The sequence below is a fragment of the Colossoma macropomum genome, unplaced genomic scaffold, assembly GCF_904425465.1.
Source record: "Colossoma macropomum unplaced genomic scaffold, Colossoma_macropomum, whole genome shotgun sequence".
Classification (NCBI taxonomy): Eukaryota; Metazoa; Chordata; class Actinopteri; order Characiformes; family Serrasalmidae; genus Colossoma; species Colossoma macropomum.
The window spans coordinates 23125381-23147700 of NW_023494806.1; the positions used below are offsets into that span (position 1 = coordinate 23125381).

At 38.4% G+C, this 22320-nt stretch overlaps 1 protein-coding gene across 3 annotated transcripts in view; it reads right to left on the reverse strand.

The window, feature by feature from the left end:
* slc4a4a (solute carrier family 4 member 4a) overlaps positions 1–22320 on the reverse strand; it is a 56109-nt gene that overhangs the window by 12472 nt on the left and 21317 nt on the right. The window contains exons 5-16 of one of the 3 annotated variants that reach the window (XM_036598964.1): positions 20181–20316; positions 18158–18318; positions 16224–16412; positions 13832–13927; positions 12661–12737; positions 8222–8379; positions 7376–7463; positions 7042–7196; positions 5893–6006; positions 3577–3751; positions 2788–2921; positions 1931–2202 (exon numbers count right to left, since the gene is read on the reverse strand). In XM_036598964.1, coding sequence (XP_036454857.1) covers positions 1931–2202; positions 2788–2921; positions 3577–3751; positions 5893–6006; positions 7042–7196; positions 7376–7463; positions 8222–8379; positions 12661–12737; positions 13832–13927; positions 16224–16412; positions 18158–18318; positions 20181–20316 — 1755 coding nt within the window. The remainder of the gene's footprint in view (positions 1–1930; positions 2203–2787; positions 2922–3576; positions 3752–5892; positions 6007–7041; positions 7197–7375; positions 7464–8221; positions 8380–12660; positions 12738–13831; positions 13928–16223; positions 16413–18157; positions 18319–20180; positions 20317–22320) is intronic. The other 2 variants (XM_036598962.1, XM_036598961.1) reach the window with 2 other exon arrangements.

The following is a 22320-nucleotide window of genomic DNA, read 5'->3' on the forward strand; positions in this document are numbered from 1 at the left end:
AACAAGAAATGCTTTATTTATACTGGAAAAACATGCTATATTGTGTCTGCTACAAGACCCAAGTCTGACTGTGAATGACAAAATATCAGGTTTCGGGCTGAGTTCAGGCAGATTTTTCACGTACAACATCAGGCTCAGGTTTGTTTTCCAATAAGTGATTTTAATGTACTTTGATTTTACTTAAAGTAATATGCCTACTTAGATTTCACACACTTCCATGAACTTTCTAGAATATATACAAAGCCAGTCTTACTAACTCTTCACTATGGATTAAATGTAAAGGAAGCTCACTAAAGGGGAATTGTTTAAAATTCCATTCAGAGACAGCTTCATTGTAAAACATCATGATCTGGTCTTTAAATCAGAAAAAGTCACACCGATCACATACAGTGTATAGCAGGGGTGCCCAACCCTGGAGATCTACCACCCTGCAGAGTTTAGCTCCAACCCTTATCTAACACACCTGAGTCAGGTAAAAAGGCCTTCAGGGACATCTGAATATTGAAGCTAGCTGTGTTGGGTCTGAACTCTCCAGGGTGGTAGATGTGCAGGACCAGGATAGAGCACCCCTGGTGTAGAGCTTGTAATAGTATATAAAGCTACAAAAGCAGGAAGGCTGGCACATCGTGTCTTCAGCAGCCTCTTCTGGATAAAGCCGTTTACTAGTCAGAAACAAATGTCAGTGTCAGAGTACTTCTTTGCACCAGTTAGGTCAGTGTTGATTACAGAAAGAGCTAATTTTCTGTGGATCAACAGGCATCAGTTCAGGCCTGTGCAGACCTCTAGTACTTGCTAGTTAGAACTGTTTCGTTCACAAAAATACTTTTAACTGCTACACTTCACATTGTGAAATCTAAATATTTTAATGAATAAGACTAACAGACAACAAGCTTTTGCAGTAAATCACAGCCATTTAGCTTTAAAGTACAAGCACTAGGACAGAAAGACCAGCCTCCTCCTTCTTGTAGTCTGAACTGATGGGGTAGGATTACTGTCGAACTAACTTTGTTAGTTCACGTGCTTGGTGACAATCGCACTCAAAAGACAAAGACGTGCACAGACTTTAGGTAGTAACACTAATACATGGGTTTATTTTAACGATAACCTGACTTCTTTTATCCTGTAGACTTTTCCCCTTTTTTTGTGCCATGAAAATGTAAGAAAATGTGGATGCGAAATGGCTAGACTTCTAACCTGCACTTTGCCTCATCTGTAAAAACACATTAAAATCAAGCATTCTGATATCTGATTCATGCTGACTTTAAAATATGATTTACTCTAAAAGGGTTAATGAAACTTTAATGCTGGCCACATTTAACAATCCATATCTCTCTGACTTCACCCTGTGGTTTCTTCACATGTTTCTAACACTTGTGCATAACTGTAGGAAACCATTAGATGGTGTAGCAAGTTGAGGGTGTCTTAACTTCAACATCTCTCCTACAACATCAACTCATCCACAGACCACAATGTAAAACTACATTAGGTAAGATTATAACATAGCCTTTGAGCTCAAGCGCTCAGGGCATATCCTAAAAGGCCACTTACCAAGGAGAAAAAGGTCAGCTTGTGCTAAATCAAGTTTGCTTCAGTGAGTAAGCACTGTAATGTGCATCAGTTCACCGAAAAATGCAATGGACATTTTGCTGTTCTTTCTGCTTGGTCAGCAGCACCCATCTCTTCAAGCATCTGGTGTTGACTTAATGTGGCCTGCCTTACCACTCTAAAAGAATACCTTTACTAACACTCACTGAAGCCTAACTAACCCACTTTGAAATTTCCATGGGCCATTAAAAAATAAGTGTTTCTGGGTGTTCAGTCAACACTGAAGAATTCAAGAACCCCTAAATCCAAACAGAAACTTCAGTAACAAAATATTTGAATGTTGGTTTCTTCAGTAAGAAAACAATTTGAACATACTGGTTCCTACCTATAGTGGGTGCCATGCACATGCAGTCGTACTGCGTGACATAGTCAATCTTGTAGTCTGAGTTGATGGGGTAGTAGTGGGCCAGCTTTATCATCTTCTTGAAGGCATCATAGATGAAGATGAAACTGATCAGTGACGAGAAACCTTCCTCTGTGAAGCGGGTGAAGTACTGTACCAGGAAGCTGGCGTCGGTGGCCACCAGGACCAGGCAGAAGAAGGCCGACCACAAGCCGATCCACAGCCGGAACTCCAAGTAGTCAAACTGGTTGTCCCTGCAGGAACAGAATTGGGTTTAAGAATTGGGTGAATTAAAAGTAGACTTTTAAATGTAAGTTTTGTATGTAATTGTATGTAATTATTAAAATACTGACAACAGACATTATGCTGATATATTCAAAATCTAATTATACTATATATCATCTTTTTTGTTTGTTTTTTATTTTTTCTACAAAAACTGAAAATGACAGCAGCTTTTTACAATGTGTTAAAATTTCATGATGATTTGAGCACTAGAAATGCACAAAAATTACTTCCATTAACTTACATTCAAATTGTTTTTCTCCTGTACAGCAGGCGACGATATATAAAATATACAATATACTCTAATCTAGTCACTGTCAATATGTTACATTTTGTATGGAATATTAGACTGTACTGTTACCACACATACTGAAGAACTGGAGACCACTACTGGTAAAAATAAATCCAGCTATAAATATAGTATAAATATATACTAAATACATGAGGATATAAATATACTGTTAACAGGCCCACAGACACTGATTACCACTCGACATCATGATCTGCTGATTTATTTTGTTACATGTATGAAGTAGAAGCAGAAGAAAATTAGAAACCTGCTGAAGTTGAAGAGGAGCCTCTCAAAGACAAGCACAGGACCTGTGCTGCTGAGAATAGTGAGAGGCTGTCCAGCAAGGAGGCAGAAGACGGCTCCAGAGATTGCTGTGCCCAGAAAGCTCTCCAGCACACCCTTCAGAGAGAGAGAAGCATTCAGGCAGGGAAGTGTAGATTAAGTCTGGTAACTGTGGTGAATTATTAGGCCTGCATCCTGGCTTACTGGATCACCCTGGTGACAATTTTGGTAATCTTCAAGATCTTGTACGGTTGTTAGGGGTCCCAATTTGTTACGTCTTTTAACAACTTTTTGAACAACAGTTTAGGAAACTCCTATTTTTCACTAATTTTCCTTTGACTTTCCCCTTCTGTACGCCAGTTGATTATTTTATATCTAATATGCCAAAGGATATCCTTTATCCATTTTAGAAGAAATATGCAAAACAGCTAAAGTGTGTTGGAGTGTTTGGGAATAGCTTTTGTTGGGAGGACACAGCTGCAACACACTGGTTTTAAGATTGGAAGAATGGAAGAATTCACATGGACCCAAAAACGAGTGGACAAATTTGATATTATACTTAATGCGTGTACTTGTGTATAAATATTCTTAGCTTTTATGTCATCTGTTAAATATAAGTTTCTTGTTTTTTTCTTGATGCTGAAAAATCACTAACTTGTACATAATGGCTGTTTTGACTGGAAACTTTGACTTTTGTATAGAGCTGTATATATGAATGTTGGTGAATAACACATTACTAAATGTAGTGCAAAAGTACTATTTTTATATCCACCTGCATATTTTCAGTAGCATCCCCAAGTAGTCCTCCAAACGTGATAGCATTAGTGACCGTTCCTAGATAGATAAACAGAATGGCAGACAAAGACTGGATGTGCAGTGCATCGTAGAAATCGCTGGCAAAGAACGGGGCTTTCCTCTTGATGTCAAGTATAAGGCCTCCGCAGAATCTGAAAAAGGATTTAAAATATTTAGATTTCAAATTGTACATTCATCAACAAAAACTATGGCAGCATATTCCAGACTTTTTTTGAATTCAAAACTGAAAATACTAAGTAAATTGTGTATTTACAACTGCATTTCCCATGTTAGTGTGTATTATTCAAGACATAATTACAATTGAAATGCAAAATGTGTATATGCGTTTGCATTCCTGTGTAATGACTGGAAAAAGTTAATATGGAAAAGCAAAGTACTTTTGACAATTCATTCTTTTCTATTGTCTTAATGGTTTGTCATATTAAAAACAAAGTAACAATCACCCATTTGGAATTACTTTTCCTCGTTGACTTTAGCACTGAAAAAATTAAAACATATTTGCAACCCTTTTTGCAGCTAAATTTTCACTGTCAAAGAGGCAATCCTGTCAATCAAACGCTGTGGGTGGGCTGTGTGGGGAGGACTTTTTAGTGCAGACGTGTTTCAAGAAGTAGTGATGGAAAAAGTCTAAACTGTGGCAGTACTAGTGCATTAGCAACCACTGCTAGTGACATTTTAACATTCAACAAGGCTGAGGATATTTCTGTCCAGTGATTTTGTGTTGTTTCGTGAGCAAGTGGTTCTTGACCAACTAGGACAGCTTGTGGCTGTCATGAGCACAAATGTTAGTGGCATCGTGACTGGCTTTGGGCAGAGGCACGAAGGACTGTCGGAGGACCTGGACGGCCACTGAAAGATAGTCTTGTTAATGAGACAGTGCACATGCAGGGCCACTGTGGGTTAGAGCAGTGTTTCCCAACCTTGGTCCTGGAGGAGCACATTTTGATGTTTTCATTGCTCCCAACACACCTGATTCAACTAATCAAGACCCCCAGCCTTGTTGGCCAGTGTTAAAATGTATTAAGCTATTGCTGCCCCTGTATTGTAAACGGGCATCTAGCTATGAGCCAGTACCACCAAAGTTTAGACCAGGGGTGCCCAATCCTTGTCCACTACTATACCACCACCACAACACACTGTAATATTCAGACACCAATGAAGGCCTTTATTACCTGGATCAAGTGTGCTAGAATAGAGTCAAAACTAAACTCTGCAGGGTAGTAGATTCTCAGGACCAGGACTGAGCACCCGTGGTTTAGACTTTTCCGTCACTAACTAATAAAACACGCCTGCACTAAAAAGTCCTTTCCAACATCCCACCCACAGCGTTTGATTTACAGGAGGGCCTTGGTGACTGTCAAAATGCAACGGTAAACAGGGTTGCAAATACATTTTAATTTTGGCAGAGCTGGAGCACTACGATGAAAAAACGCTTTTGCAAATAGCCAATTGTTATTCTACTTTTAATACATCAGAGTTATACCATTAAGACAGTGAAAATGAAATGTCAAAAGCACATTGCTTTTCCATGTTCCCTTTTTGCAGACGTTCCAGATGCAAATATATATTTGAATTATGTCTTAAATAATGCACACTCGCATGGGCAGTGCAACTGTAAATACACAATTGAATTAGCATGTTTAAATTTGCCTTTGAATATGAAGAATGTCCAGAATATGCTGCCATAAAATTCATCAAAGTCGTTTATTACCAAAGTGCTATCATATATCACAGAGAACATGGTAGGGTTGTGCTATCAACACAGAGTTCAGTGCTCTTCAAGCTAACGTCATGTGTTATAATACTATCACAAGATAGAAGTGTTTGCGCAGTAAACAGGGGACATGTTGATAATAATGGTTAATATGATAAAGCACCTGATTTATATTTTCTGCTTTTTTAGATAAATCACAGTCATGAACTAATCTACACTGTCAGAGACAATGCCTAAAATTTCACTGCAATAGCACATGGCTAAAAATAAATCAAAACTAAGGAGACAGGTCGACATCATGCAAACTACCCTGTACTACCTTTCATTTATTATTAGCAACAGAATCAGTACTTTTCAGGTGAAGTCTTCTGTTAAAATTCTTTTATCTGTGTCTGAGAAATCAGCCTTGGGTCTTCCAGAAATGTTTGTCCTAGCTCTCATTCTGAATGGACACTGGCACTTCCAATCTGTTTCCTTTGAGCAACTACTTTTAGGACAAGTGACCTGAGGGGGCAACATAACAGAAAAGGAAGAAACGAAGGGCACTCAGGGACTCACCGCCCTGTCTTTTTCAGCTCTTCGCCGACTGCGTGTCCCCCGCCTCCGTGTCCCCCGTCATGAGGCGTGTCCCCATTCATCTGTGCATTCTCCCCTCCAGCATACATGTTCTTCCTGGACAGCACACACAAACAATGCAGACAGGGGACATTCAATAGGATAGTCAATAATAAACAGTACCACTCACTTAACCAGTAGGGCTGACGCAAGTTATTTTCACGATTTCATCCAAACTTCATGCAAACAACTGGGACACAAATACTAACGTTTTGTGCCGTCACAAACATGCAGAATACCCGGTGGAGATTATTATAAAGAAGCACTTTCTCCCATTTACCAAGACTGATAGTAAATACTCAACTCAAGGTCAGCTCATGTTTTAAAACAGAAAGTAAAAATTACTGCTTAATTTCCTTAATTTCTGATATATTAATGTCTTATTATTAAAGTCAGTCACGCCAGTATCCAATTTTCTCACCTTTTCGCCTAGCCCCTTTTAACCAGTACCCAGAAAGACATGCATTTCTGAAGCACTGATAGGGACTTACTTATCAAAGATGTACACATGTGAAAATGTTCTCAAATCCACACACCTTCCAGCAGCAACTGTCTCACCACAACAAACACCTTCCAACAACAATACTACATCTAAAATTCAGGTTTATAACGGTTTCATTTGTATGTTTATTAAGCAGAAATCCTATTAAACAAACAAGCCAATAATAAAATTTCTACATTTTTAATTAATCTGATTTTGCACATTTTTGCTTGAGTCACGAGTATTAGCAGTACTATACAGTGTTGTGAAACGGCACTATGCCCACAGTGCAAATGCAGACTGACTGACATGCCGAGACGCCAGCCTGCTGCCACTTAACTTAGAGCCCAAGAGACATCACGTGGCTCATCTCATTAACCGTTACCCTGCTCCTCCTCTCATCTGGCTCTGTCTGTCTTTGCATGAAATAAATAGGACTATGAGTTTCTCACAGCTTCCACAACTTTCTCTTTAGAGAAGTAGAAAACGTTCTTGAAACCCAGTGCCATCTGTAATGAATACTTCTAAAAATTCAGTGGGAGAGATTCATCTAATATAACAGTAAATGGCAAAAGCCAAACGCCAAACTACAACTGATGCAAAGTCTGGACCTTTTATCAGAAGATGGAAGAGACTTTGGAGGCTCTATCCTGATGGTAGGGTCCCATTCGCCAGGAGGGAGAACGATGACTTCATCCAAGAACTCATCGATACCGGCGAGGAGGTCTTGTCTGTCCTTGGCTTTGTACGCAATGTCATGGAAGACCTTCATAAAAGGGCGATTAGATAACGCTGATTAATCAGAGACTTTTCCAGACGTCATATCAAAACAGAAGATTTGTGAAAGCACAATAGTGAGGCACTATGATATTCATATGAATCTCATACATTTACTACAGATACAGTGATATACAATAAAGCATATGCCCAGCTTTCTATTCTTACCTCATCAGACATAAGGGTGGCAATTGCTCTACCAATTTCATGATAAGACTTGGCTTTGCCTTTTGGCCCAAGAAGAATGAACAGGAACCTGTATGGGAAAAGTGTGTTTTCATGTACGTCTCACAGAAAGATTTCAAATAGTAACTGCAATAAAACACTAATTCACTCTGCAATTTAATTACTGCATATTTTAGAAGATTTTAAGTGTTCACGAATGCAGCTTCATCATCCTGAAAGCATCCTAAAACAGATTTAACATCATTCCGTGCCCTATTTTTATCCTCCTTGGGACGACTGAATGGCGTTATTCTGGAGCCTTACCATTTCATTACTAACCTGCTACTTCAGTATGGCATTAATTTTACTACACCATACTTAACATTACTGAAATGTTTGTCTCTTCCACGAGGCATTCTATTTCCTATCATGCTGGTATGAAACACTTCTACATATGCACCATGCTGAGTTCATCTCTTTTCTGCCGCCATCATTCAAAGTTCTGTCTGTGCCACAAACGACTTCTTCTCATAATGCAATGCAATGACAGAAGCCGTATTGCACCCATATTTAGAGTGTATTGAAATCTACCGGAATTACTACACATATTACCATTACAGGTTATTTGTTCTTTTTTAGTAAACAATGCCCCAACAAACTGTCAACTAATCGTTGCAGCCCTAAATCTAATATACTTGATCTAGCCTATCAAAGTCATTGTGGGCATCTAAATTGAGTCCGACATGTTAGATTAGGGAACGTTTGAGGCCAAAATTAAAGATATAAGCAGTCTTTAATGAAATGTAATGTCTGAATTTTGCGATGTTTCAGCACTGGAACTGTTCATACCTAGTTGGAACTGGCACTTCTGTTAGCGCTCCCAGCATGACGGCCTGCTGCAGCCTCACAAAGGCCACAAAAGGAGCGTCCAGAAAGTCCACCTCCCCGACCAGTACATTGGAGGCCTCTGCATCTCTGGGCAGCTTCTTCATAAACTTGTTCTTCAGCTAGACACACAAACAGCAGCAATTTAATGAATCCAGTGAAGACATAGCAAAGGACAGACAAAGAGATGATAATCAAGCATTCACTAACTCCTCAGAAAGGCAGACCATTCAGAGGTTTAGATGCCAAGGCAAGACATTAATGTGATCAAGTGAACACCTACAACTGTCCAAGTGATCGAAATTATGGAGACAGATGGTCATACATGGGGCTGCTAGTCAGCGAGGGCCTTCTATTAGTCCTGCATACCTTTCCTGTCTTTCCACAGGAACCAATGGTAACCTGGACAGTTCTACTAAATTAAGCAGTTCTCGAGGAGTAATGCTATCACTACCGCTGAGACACTGAAGGCCAACTTCAAAGCTAACTTCATTAGTGGACACACAGGCTTTGAGTGAGTGCCAAATATAAAATTTACAGACCAAAGATAATTAGTACTCCCTTCGTACCATAAACTGCCACTGGATAACTTATCTTCAATCACTGCTTCCAAGGTCATCATCACTCCTAAATCTTTCATGAGCTGTTAATTTAATACCATCAAGATTCTAGTGTTAAATAGAGACCTTTAAGCACTTATACCACAAAAGAATCCATATCAATGGGAACCTCAATCTGAAATATGAAATATAAGAAAAACACTAATTCTGGCTGCTTGCAACATCACTTAATTAGTGGTCAAGACATTCATAAAACTAGTGAATGTATACTAAGGGAGTACATTAAAAACTGCTATAAATGTTGGACTAAGCTGATATGGGCACTAGTAGGTTACTCATTGACGTGAGAACACTTTAGTGGAAAAACTTCACCCTAAAGCACCCAAGGACATTCTCTCTAAGGACACAAGGTACACTGCTTATGCATGAAGCAGGAGACAGTGATTTTCCTTCAGCAGGTGTGGCATTAAAGGACTTTGAAACACATAGTAGATAATGGACCAACATAACATGTAACCTCACTCCAGGGAAGTTCAGTCTCTTTTGTTTGTTTGTTTCCACAAATGTGTAGCTAAGTATTAGAGTGATACACTGTTTCATTTCATGCTAAGTAACTGAGAGGCATTAATTCAGAAACAGTGTAAAGTTAACAAGACAAGCTTGATACTGATTTTTTGACACCGTTTAAAGGGTAGAAAGAGAAAAGCCATTTTTATCTTAGCGAATCATCTCTAAAACTAAAGAGTGAGTGTTGCATGGTCAAAGAAAAGCAACGTCCTTTTCTTTTACCTTTCTGATACCGATATTGAAACCTTGAGTACTGGCCGATCAACAGGTTCAATAATTTACTTAAAAAATTAATAAGCTTTAAAATGAGCTATTTTTAATTCAAGTATTTCACTTTAGATGGACATCTATCATGCTTAAACTACTCAAACACTCCAACTCAAAGCAAGAAACATACAGCTAACAACATCACATCAATAATGTGAGTGTGAGCTATTTCAGGAGGATAGATTTATTACAGGATCTGGTCAGAGGAATTCTTTTTTCTACTCTGATTTTCTGCTGATATCGAAACAATACTGATACACACCAATACCAATAGGCCATTTTTAGTTCTCTTACAAAGTTCTTAAACTTCTATAGAGTTGCTCATGCTTAATATGATCGTGACATAAAAACACAAAGATAAAAAAATGTAATTTTTAATATCAGGTTAACTTTAACCTGGTTGTCCTTATGCTTACATACAAGAAGACACTTTAATTCCCACTGGATAGTTTGTTCATTGTCCCAGTTCATGTAAATCTAAAACAGGTTCTATCCAACCTTTCTGGAAATACTGCCTTTACTGACGTGCTTTTGACAGCTCCCTCAGATTTTAGGAAGCTTAAAGTAATGAACGAAGTTCAGTTCAGAATGGCATAAGGCAGCTAGATTAACCAGATCGCATCACTCTAAGATGGAGTAGAGACTAATTAAAGTCTTAACTGAGAAAACCTTAAACAACCTGGAGTGCCTGTGGAACGCCAGAGAGTTGCTGGTAGGCTAAGAGGATGATTCTTATGTTAGTGCAATACTAATAAATCTAAGATTAACTTTACTTTTGAGTTTTACAACTACTGTTACACTTTACAATTACATTGCTTGCAGCAGATTTGAATTAGGGGTAGGATTAGGATTGTGTTATAGTCCTGTTTGCAGATTATAATGGGATCAATAAACATTTTCTTTGATTCAATGTGGTCAAAGGCCAAACAATTTGAGTATACATAAATAAAATTTTGACTTCCTTGTATATTTCAATTACAGCCAGACCCTGTATCAGAAAAAGACACAACATAGACACCAAGCTGAATTATTCATGTATAAGCAACATCTGCTGGCACAGTCTGGAAGATTTCATCAGTGACAACAGCTCAAGTAACATAATGGTGTATGTGCATGGTCAGTCAATGGAGGAAAACCAAAAAGAAAATGAGATCTCTTGGCTCACTCAGGGGACTTCTTAAGCACAAAAGCAGGCCTGAGTAGTTATAGCACTCCTTACACTGAGGAATGGGGGGCCCTAAGGGGAATATTCTTGCGAAACAAAATTAGTTATAAATGATTCATATACTACACAAATGTAATGATTCAAACAGAGAATAGCAGCATGGAGCCAACTGCACAACAGAAAAGAAAATAAGTTAACTCATAAAAATGCTCCTAAAAATGTGATGCTTCTCTAAGTATGGCTGGACAAAAGACAATATTACAATTACTTTGCTACATATTACAATTTACAAATATGCCTTGCAATATAGTAAAAACATTTTGAGGTAAAATGGCTTAAGTTTAGCCTGCACTAGTTTGACCAAAACTATTTACCTTTTTTGCATCATGTTAATCTCTTCATTTAGCTAAACACCCAAAGAAACTAATCTGGAACATCATTAAGAACCGATAACTTTTAACAAACAGTATACTGTGCAGCCCTATCTACAAGCAAAACATGCTAAACAAGTACTGACTACACAGTGAGCAGAGTCAGTGGTCCTGATCTTATATCCATCATTTGTAAATAGATAATTTTACTTATTACTTAAGGAGACACCAGGCAAACTTTTCATGAGTTACAAATTAAGATTATTCCTATTCTCACTCTACACAAGGGGTGTCCAATCTTATCCACAAAGGGAGGTGTGGCTGAAGGTTTTCACTCAAAACAAGCTGAAGCACACCTGATTCCACTCGTTTAATCAGTTCCTCTCAGGCGTCAAACATTTGATCATGTGAGCTCCTGCTTTGTTGGAATGAAAACCTGCAGCCACAATGGCCCTTTGCAGATAAGATTGGACACCCCGCTCTACACTGTTAAATACCAGACCCCACGAATGCCCAGGGATTTGAGAATGTGAGGATGGCATCAGGAGAGAAAAGTGTGAATGTGACAGGCCATCAGGCCTCTTTGCAATGCTTTTCTACCACATGACACACAAACATGCCTTTTTTCAATTTGTGTTTACAATCCCAATCTGTCTACATATCTGGGGCACATAAAAACCTCCACTCAGCCCACCAACCTCTTCCTGGGCTGCCAAATAACAGGACATCTTCTCCTGGTCTCCTGAGGCTGCAGAGTCCCAAGCGTCAGCAGCTTACGGCACTTCATGAAGAACGCTTACACACATAAAACTGTCACGAAATGGCTAGCTACCACCACTGAGGCTCCAGGCTTGGCTAACACTAAGGTCACACAGCCTTGTCAGGTGACAGAAAAACGTTTAGCCAATTTGTCCAGTTCTACCGTTTTGTTAATGCTTGCTGTGCCAAAGCAGAGATGTTATCTCCCCTCAATATTCCCCCAACATGCAGCTGAGCATTTCCTGTTGAGATTGTAGGCCGGTAGTGCTTATCTGCCTGGAATATGTCCTTATGTACCGCTTTGCGGCTCCTTTTGTTTATGTCTGTGATGCACTTAACGTCAAATTTTCCTGGTGGGTAAACAGTGGACAGAATATCAATGCCATTTTATCTGCTTCTCACGAGTGATAAATGATCAATGTAGAGATTGCATGCGTGCAGAGAACAACATAAGTAATTAAAGAGCTGAACAAGAGCTGGATGGACCCAAAGCAGATGTTGGCTAACTGCCAACAAACAAGGAACAGTGCTGTGGCAGAAGTGGTACCAGAGGTTTATTAAGTTGCATATTATTGAGATCTCATGCCAGTCCATCTCTGACCTTGCTTTCATTTAAGATATTAAGTTCATACTCGTAAAATCAATGCCTCAACTTAAAAGAGTTAAAAGAGAGAATAAAAGAGAGAAAGGGAGACGTTTTGAAAATGAACATACCTGATCTTTCTCTGGTTTGTCAGAGATATCATTCATGCTGCTTGACGTCAAGTTCCGGTGCGCAGTGGCGGGACTACCTGAGGAAAATGATTCGTCCCAAAACGGTTAAGCTAGCAATCTCAGATCTCTACATCAAAGTATTGAAAGAGCGTTGAGCATGAAAAAGAGACAGGGGCCCATTCAACTCTGCATGCATGATTTAAAAGAAGTCCAGAAAGCACATCTCAAACAGTAAAGGGAAGGCACACCTTGTTTGTCACTGCCTATAAAATTAACAAGAAGGAAAATAATTAATAAACTTCACAAACAAACTCCAAGAGTCAACTTAACTCCTTTAAATTTAAGTGTGCATTTAACTCTGGAGAAGACAACATAGATGACTTTACCAGACAAGAGACAGACACAAACACCTTTATCTACATTATTTTATGGAAAAATAAACTTACAGTCATGCACTGGATTTTAGCATTTTTACTGAAGTTTTCTGGAAAGCCAAAGTAGCTGGCAAGGTGAAACCTACTGTAGATTAACCATTAAGTTATCAGAACCTAAGACCTATGTGACATGCTGCAAACAGTACAATGAGGGAATAAAAGAAAGGCCAAAGCAGAGTATTCAAGATGCCACTGTGGTAACATTTAAGGAACTCGCTCTTACTTGAAAACACAAATGAAACTGCAATAATGGCATGGGTGTCAGTTTGATGCAGCCAAAAGAATAGAACAAAAAACTTATTTGTGAACAATCTTGTAGCAAGGGCCAATAGTAAAGCACAAATCTTTCTACTTCGGTTTCCAAACTTGATACTAGCAATAAAAACTTATCAGAATGCTTGTTTATGATAAGGTGAAGGTGAGTGATCAAAAGTGCTTAGGATCAAATGCTACTAGGGTGAAGATCAACACAATGGCAAACTGTGAAATTGTCTAAAATTATATAACAATGACTAGTGTCTCATTCTGTGACTATTCAGTAGCTAACACGAATGCCACATACATGCTGGGGTTGACTGTCTAGACACGAATGGCACAGACACACATCAGCAGACAAGCCATCAGATGTTAAACACAACATCTCTAGTACTCCACAATGGAGGGGTCGTGCACACACACACACACACACACACACGAGTGTCACGGTTTCTAGTTGGGGCTACAGTCACTTGACTTACTAAGCCATCCCATGCTCGGACTTCCAGGGGCTTGCAGCTCCTCCTCAGAGGCGCGAGCTGTTAGGCAAGGCACTGAGTTCTCGATTGGACTACGAGCTTTTAGTGGCAGAAGCAGCAGGGGAGATGGAAGAGGAAGAAAAAATAGACAAAGGACAAAGCGAAGCATTTAAGGAAAGCGAAGAAAGGTGGCGTAAAAAGCCAGAGCAATGGTGTTAAAGAGTTAGATATTGTGAAGGAACATAAAAGGTTTCATCTTATGAAATGCTAGAGGAAGTAGCTTGTTTAACAGGCCAATCAGAAGCTCATTTGAGTTACTTCAAAAATGAGCAGTTTTGAAGACTTACAACAGCTGACACACGTAATAGAATGATTAATGAAAAGCCTTGTGGCTGTCTTTTGCTTTTCTTTTAGTTTTATAATGTTTGGCAAAACATTAGAGGTTGTCCACCTGACAAGATCAAGTTTGTGTGCAGTTTAAAATACAAAATGTTACAAGCCAACATCATAATATTGCCTACTGAATCCTTAAAAAGACACTGTCGTTTAGAGGATCCTTCTGAAACAAGAATGAATTCCTCAGTGAAAATGTTAAAGATTCAATTAAGCAATACAAGTATTCAAGCAATATAAGTTAATTATAACTACAGTATACAACCTCATAAAGTTTGCTTCACACAGCACTAAAGAAAATATTTACCAAGGGTGTGTACCGCTGTTGTGATGTTGGTGCTCTTTGCAGATTTGGTATCTGTACAGATACTGTAGCTAATCAGTCTAATTTGATCTACACTGTGACCCTAGTGATGATATTAGTATTATTAGTCAATAGCTAATAAATTGTTTTAGATTAGCCTGTACACAGCAATCTACTTCCTCAACAACATCATGAAACATCATATTGTATGCAATATTTAAAAACATAAATCCACATACACAGACATTTCATTTAATTAAACACAATCAATAAACAGGACAAAGAGGGTCGCTGCTATAGTGTATTAAGGTAATTAGTTAACTGAAAAAAAATGCAAACTTAGTTAAAGAATTGATGTAGATGTAATTCTTTACTAAGTCTATGGTTAGTGAGCAGTACCGGGACTTCATTATATTAGAACTATTAAATGTACTTTTTGATTTTAAGTATTAGCATGATACTTAAAATCTCTTATATGTGCAGTTATATTAGTTATATTTATAGTTATATTAGTGCCATTATACTAAATAACACTAAATGAAAACATCAACAGGATGATCAATAAATCAAAACCATAAATGAAACCATTAATAACAGAACATTTGCTACGTTCTTGTTTCATTTATGGTGACAGTTGATGGAATGATTAAAACTGCATACTGTGTGCTGATTATGTCTAGTTGTGCCACACAGAGTTTCAATAATGAAGTACAGCTTCAAAATTTTTATTGGACTTGAAAAAAACAATTAATGTGGAAGAAGGTGGAACAATTAAACAAATAATTAGCCGCAGGACTGTGAAAGGTCAGAGTGACGACCCTTTGTTTATTTAATTTCCAGTCATTAAGGCCATTAAGTACAATTTTTTTAGATGTAATTTTTACAGTGTCAGAAAAATAGCAGTCTCAGAATAAAAAGCAGATACATGACATTGTAAAAATATAAATACATTTTTCCGAATTTAGTGTGTCCACCATTTGCAGTACAGCTTCCATTCTACTGGGAGACATGCTTTCTGTTTTAAGAAATCTGCAGGAATTCTTTCTCCCACACCTCCAAAGTTCAGTCATAGGAGTTGGTTGCATTTTCTATTTCTATTCCAGCTAAACCCACACACATTCAATGATGTTGAGGACTCCGAAGTGGTAAGTCCATTGTTCTATGAACACCAGCAGCTTCTTTGTTTGATTGGCAAATTTTCTTCTTTTTTGTCTACTTCCTCTTCTCAGTAAGGGATGCTTGACAGCTACACATCCTTTCAGACCCACAGCATTGGGCCTCTTCTTTATGCAAGTGGATTATTTTATATCTAATCTCCTCTGAAAAATCTTCTGCGAAAATGAACAACTTAATGGCCGTTTTGACTTAAAATTAAATAAATGAAAGGTGGTCTCTGATTTTTGCCCAGTACTGTTTCTGAGTTTCTGAAGTACTAGTGAACTAACTTTTGTATGAATATTAGGATTCTCATATCCCTGCAAACAAAGTGTGTTCAATTATGCCTCCGTTTGAGTGAAATCTACTGGTCTACTGAAATCTCAGACATATTTAAACCTATTTTTAAGTATTCTTGAACACATTTGAAAAATGCTCACATAACTGTGAAGCTAAAAAAGTCTGTTTCAAATGATGTGAAAATATCAAGTGGGAGAAGGAGGGAAAAAGTATAAAAGAATAAAAACTGCACCAAACTGGCACCTGTATTACCATTATCCGTGTTGGAAAACAGCCTACTTGCACTGGAGACCGTTTTGCCAATGTCAGCCAGGGAACGCAGATTGGATTTTTTGGTCTGATGGCGATGCTTCCTCAGCAAGGTGTACATGACCTTATCCTTCAGGTCAGCCTTCAGCAGACCACTCTCTATCTGACTGTCCGTGATCATCTCTGAAAAACAAAAAGAGAAAAAGAAGTTTATTTGGCTTCATTAAGTTCTATTCATAACCACACTACAAAAAGCTACATTCTCTGTCAATTCTTTCATGTCAACTTTTCAGTTACATTTATCAAAATTCAGTGAAAGGAACTGCAGGATTGAACTATACATTAACCACTTTTCAAACAAATTAAAACTACCAAAGTTTTTGTGACACATCATATTCTATTTTAAGTCATCAAAGACAGAGACTTAATGAATTTCTGGCTTGTTCATGTCTGGCAATTCTTGCTAGGTTCTATTTTTATAAACAAGGTCAGGGGCCTAAGCACGAGGCTAGGGCCTTCAGGACATGTTTTCTGAATGGTCTAGCGCTTAATGGATAACCCTGAATTCAGTTCCAGTTCAAAAGTAGAATCTCTATAAGCTCAACTACCACAAACTAGAAACAGGACTTGATCTCTAATCTCACACTGACATAGAACAAGAGAATCTAAATTAAAAAGACCACTCTCACTCGATTCCATAAATACACAAGATACACAAACATACACAATTACACCATTACATCAGTGGTGGTTTAATAGTGGTCTCTGAAGTAACAAACCTGACCTTCCACTTACTGTGGCTCGAGTCAATATAAAGGAAATAAATGTACAAGGACAAAAGAGAGCTCTTTGCCTGCTCTGAATGGATGCACCCACCCGTAAAGCTAAGTTTGCAGTTGCAGTGGGAGCTGAAAGCGGAGTGTATTAAATAGATCTATAAATACGTCCTGACATGGCAGCAGTTGGAAAGCAACTAAAAAGACAGGCTGTTAACCGTGACTGAGCCTTCATCATATCACCAGCAGAGCCTCTCACACATATAGCAAAGCTGGCTTTGCTTGTCTGGATGGAAAAATGTCTGGTTCTTGAGCCTAATTGGTGGTTTAAAGTGCTGTAATATAAGTGTACATGTAATGTCTACATTATACAAAGTGGCATTTTCTGAACCAACAGGGTGATAGGGATCGCAGCAATATACACAGTACTGTGTAAAGTTTTAGGCACATAAGAAATTTAGCTATGTGTCTGGTTAGTTAGCATTCATTTCTTCAGAAAAAGAGTAATATTACAAACAAATACCATTAATACCATGTGTAGTAGTGATTTTATATATGTCAAAGTGTTCGCTTAACCATTTCCAAACCTCTCCTTGTGGCATCCCAGTATTTGTAGTTATCATACAATACCTAGTTTGTTTAATCAGTACTTTATGAAGTTAAATCCTGCTAATAACTTTGAACAAATCCGATGCCCTATGTGATGGATGGGGGCATCGAGGAGAGATCTGGAACCAAATTTTCTTCTTCAAACTAGTCCAGAAGACATCATTTCTTTTTTAAATACAAAGAATTTGTTAATGTACTTATGTTTATTTGCATTTATTATAATGATATGTCATGTTTTTCACAAGCACAAACACATTAATTACCCAGATAAATGGTTTTAAATAATGTGCTCAGGCATCTAAGACGTTTGCACAGGACTGTATATAGTATTATATAGTATATAGTTTAGTTCTCATCCTTTGTCCAAAGGATGATCCAAAAAGGGCTGACAGTAATCTTGCCTGCTTTATATTAATGAAACAAGAGCTTAGAACCAAAATGCCACCACGTGCAGGTATACTGATCCAGTGCTTCCTTGGTTTATATAACTGAAACTATAAATGTTCAGATCTACAACTGCTGGTGTAAAAAGCCTATACTCACCCACAACCTGAGGCAGAGTGGTAGCCTCCAGGTCCAACATGATGGTGCCTTTCTCTATACAGGTCCTGAGTTCAAAGAGACTGTGCAAAGAGAGGGTGGCTACATGTGGTTTGCTCCATCGCTCCCCACCCTTTTCCACCTTTTCTTCAAACTTGATCCACCTGAGAAGATGCAAGAAGATTGAGATCGAATGTGTGTTAATGTAAAAGTGTTACAGAATTCTTGAAAGTTCCAGACGTTCTCAATATGCCCCACATTGTATACAAGGAAGTTACAAGTTGTCTTTTATCAATCATAAGTTCTTTTTTATGGAATAAAAGGTGCAAACAACACTTTACATGACTTGTGGTTTAAACAGGTTTTTGTGGATATACTAAATTGTAGGTGTCTTAATACTATTTTCAAGTTAAATACTAGTTGCAGACCTGGCAAGTCAGTATAGAAAACAGTACTTAAACAAAACAGCAAGCCAATGGGCACCGCCCGCCAAAACCTTTTTTCCCCCTCTGCTACACTACTTACTTCAGCCAATCAATTGGAATTCCAGCTAGAAAGTTTCCAGCAAAACATTTAAACAGAGAAAGTAATAAACATATGCCAAATCTCACAATATAACTATTATGTCACTAAAAAGTGTCCCCATCAAAAAGAATCTTAACATGCTACTGCTGCTCTCCGTGAAAGATTAAACCCACTCAGATGAATGGAGTATCAAGGGTGAAGGCCCATAATTGAGAGCACGTCACAACACCGTAACTGGTATGTGCTAAAAGACTTATCTTTTGTCAGAGACCAAACTCCGGTCTGCTTGAACAAGCAGCCAATTGTAGAAACGTTATGGAGTATAATGTTTTAAAGCTGTGCTTTTACAATCTCACCTCTTTATACCAACTGTAACTACATCTGTACTTTATTTACTTTATATATTGTGTTATAATTTGTTCAAATCAAGCAGAGGTTAAAAGGTATTGAAGGTCTGATTTTAAAGGTGTTGAGTAATGTATTCAAGATCAATTGCAATCAAAGTCTTCCTTTTAAAATGTCCACAATGTTCTTACCAGCATGAGTGGTATAGCTTAGCATATTGGCACAAAGCCGTTGCTGGCACTGTGCCACAGGGTCTGGATGTTTTATTCACGAATTTGTCCAAGCTTGAAAAGTACTGCTCTACACAGTACATCCATCGAGTCAAGCCTAGTAGTAGTTAATCTGCTCTTAACAGAAAAAAACATTTTTTTCCCTTATCTTGCACTAACACTATTTAAATTTATTTTATAAAACATGGCAGGTTGTAAATATAGTTTGATTAACTATTAATACTATTACTATTACTATTAATTAACATAATGAAATAAATGACATCAAAAAATCTGAGATTATCCAAAATGTTGCTAAAAAAAGCCAATAAAGAAGCCTCACAACCTAAATGGCCCATATTCTACGTTTTTCTTTTATTTAACTTTTGCCCATAAGGTCCACTAATTTCTGTGGTTCTATATACCAAAAACAATCATACAATAATTTTTACTTCATTATTTTCCAAACTCTCTTTATCTGTTACAATTGAACAAGCTGTTTTTGTTACTGTGCCTTTAAGACTGATATGTGTGAATTAACCCTGTTCTGTCTGGCTGCCCTGTATTGTGCCTCGTTCAAAAAGCAGCCCAAGCTGAAACACTCCTTACAACTTCAGTATGAAGGGGTGAGGCTACATTGCTGTAAGCTAAATAAACACACTGGTTCTTGTGACATTATTAAAACAATGAATTCAAAAGAGGCTGTTTATGTAGCATAATTTCCATATATGGACTGTATAAACTGGGCAGTGAACAGTACATCTTGAAACTTTTGAAACTGTTTTACTTCAAATAGCGCAAACAACTCAGTGCTCCATGACATGGGCCCTTTAACACATTAGCAATGCAAATTCATGTTAATTTTACATGCCCAGTACAGGATCTTAAGCTGACCTCTCATTGAGCAGACGATCTAAAAGCCAGGCCTTGGACAAAGATGGTCTTACCTGGCTGTCTCCTTCCATTCCATCTCCTGGCCGTCCACGGACAGCAGTTCATCCAACTCTGTGAAGAGCTGTGGAGGCGCTGGTCCATCATCTTCCTCACCCAGGATGAAACGAATACGCTCGGCCGCTGGAGAAACTGCAAGAGGGAAAATACTGCGAGTCAGAGGCTGAGGTACACGGCTGTGGACTTGTGGCTTGCCTTCCTCCCCTAAGCCATTGGGCCTGATCTCCGGTTTAATCACTGGAGCCGGCTCAGGTGGAGGGGGGATCTTCACTTCCGACAACTCCTGCTCTGTGTTTGGGTCCTTGGTAGATTCAGACTCTTTTTTCTTTTCTTCTTTGGCCTCGATCTTCTCCACATTGTTGTTGTCCAACATGCTCTCTGGATCGTTTTCTGACATATCCATCCTAAAACCCTCCTAGAAAAAGTTTTACTCGTCAGAGAGCTGGTTGGTGAGGATGGGTGAGAGAGAGATGGAGGTCAAGTTTCACAAGGCCCCCCCTGCAGCCAAGCAACACTCAGACCTTCATTAGAGCACTCCGAGTTGCCGGTTGTCCACTGTCCCCCAGTGTAAAGCAATGACACCCAGGTAGCTTAAAAAAGGGGTCCCCCAGTCCCCTGACAGCAACAGCCCGCCCCTCTGCCGCTCCACCAGTAGCCCCCTCGCCATTGGTCCTCAAGCTCTGGCACCCTGCCCTTAGTCCCTCATTAACAATTAGGAAATGTTTCACAAACTGTTCATTCTTCACAAGAGGGCTTTGCTTTCCTTCTCCCTTGTCTTCTAATTTGAATATTTGTCAAGCATCAGTGCTTGCAGAAGAAAAGCCTGCCAACATTCAATACAGATAAAAAATATAAAATACAGCTGCAAGTGGCAATTTCAAGGGACCGAAAATCAGGCAAAAATCAGGTTACTGCAGCAACAAAAAATACTCAAAATGCAGAATGACTTCTTTCTATGTTTTCGAGGAAATTCAACATATAACTGGGAAAAGACTGAATGTTACGGTTTCAAGAGGCATAATTCTACATCAAAGACAGTGAAGAGAATTTTAACTAAGACAATATAAAGAGTATACTGAGCATTAAGGTTAACTGATAAAAGAATTATGAATGTTTTCAGTAGAGGACAAGGTATTTAACTCAGGTCAGATTCCAAAGAAGTCCATAATTTTGTTCTCTTCCAAGTTCCAGAGCACTTAAGCCAGGTAATCAAAGTTTTGCAGCCCTTGATTATCTGACTCACATGTGTTCAGGGGCTGGAAAAAAACAGCCAATTACTGTCCTTAGTACTGGAGAACTACAAAAGCCACAGATTTGTGCAGCAGACCATGCATGAAAAAGACTGCAGGAGACAAAAGTGTGGCAGAAAAATAAGAGTGAAATATCAGCTTTTCTCTCTTGTGAAATGATTTGTGGTCTTCAGAGAGTTAAATACCTTTGCCGTAGAAGCTTGTGGGTTAATTACCTGTCTTCCTTCTCTAAATCAAGGCTATTTTTTCATATGAAAATTATGTTGGTACGTTCTGCAATGTAATTCACTAGTTTTGAAAGCACTCAGCATTTGAGCATTCAGCTTTTCTCCTCTAATTGTTTTTATTTCACTTTCAATGTAAATTTCATTGTAAAAAAAGTGAAATGAGCTCAATCAAATTCTGCTGCACCAGCCTTGTTGCTGGATTCATTTGGCATGTCATAATACTGCATAAAAGCAAGGGATACCGCCAAACTAAACTTCAGTTGACTGTCAGTTATATACGTCAACAGCAACCTAGATGCATGTTTCAAGAAAAGAACATGCTGAAATGTGATCCATGATTTGGTTTTGACTTCATTGCAGTTGACTGAATGAGATATAACTCCTCACCATCCTCCAGCTCAGTGGTCACAATTGCACGGCAAGCCACTTTTCAAATTGTGCTTGGATATTTTCTGACACGTGTGCTGTTAAATTAGGGGTAATGTGATTCCCTTAGTCACATCTTTAAATAGTTTGTAGACTGCAAAGCGACCATAGGAGATCCAAAGCTGAACTGAAAATTTAGTGTCATTGTCACAAGAACCAAGAACCAGTAAGAAGGTAAGAACCAGTGAGGCAATCAGGTATGTAAGACATACAGTATTTTCCTATTTTGCTTA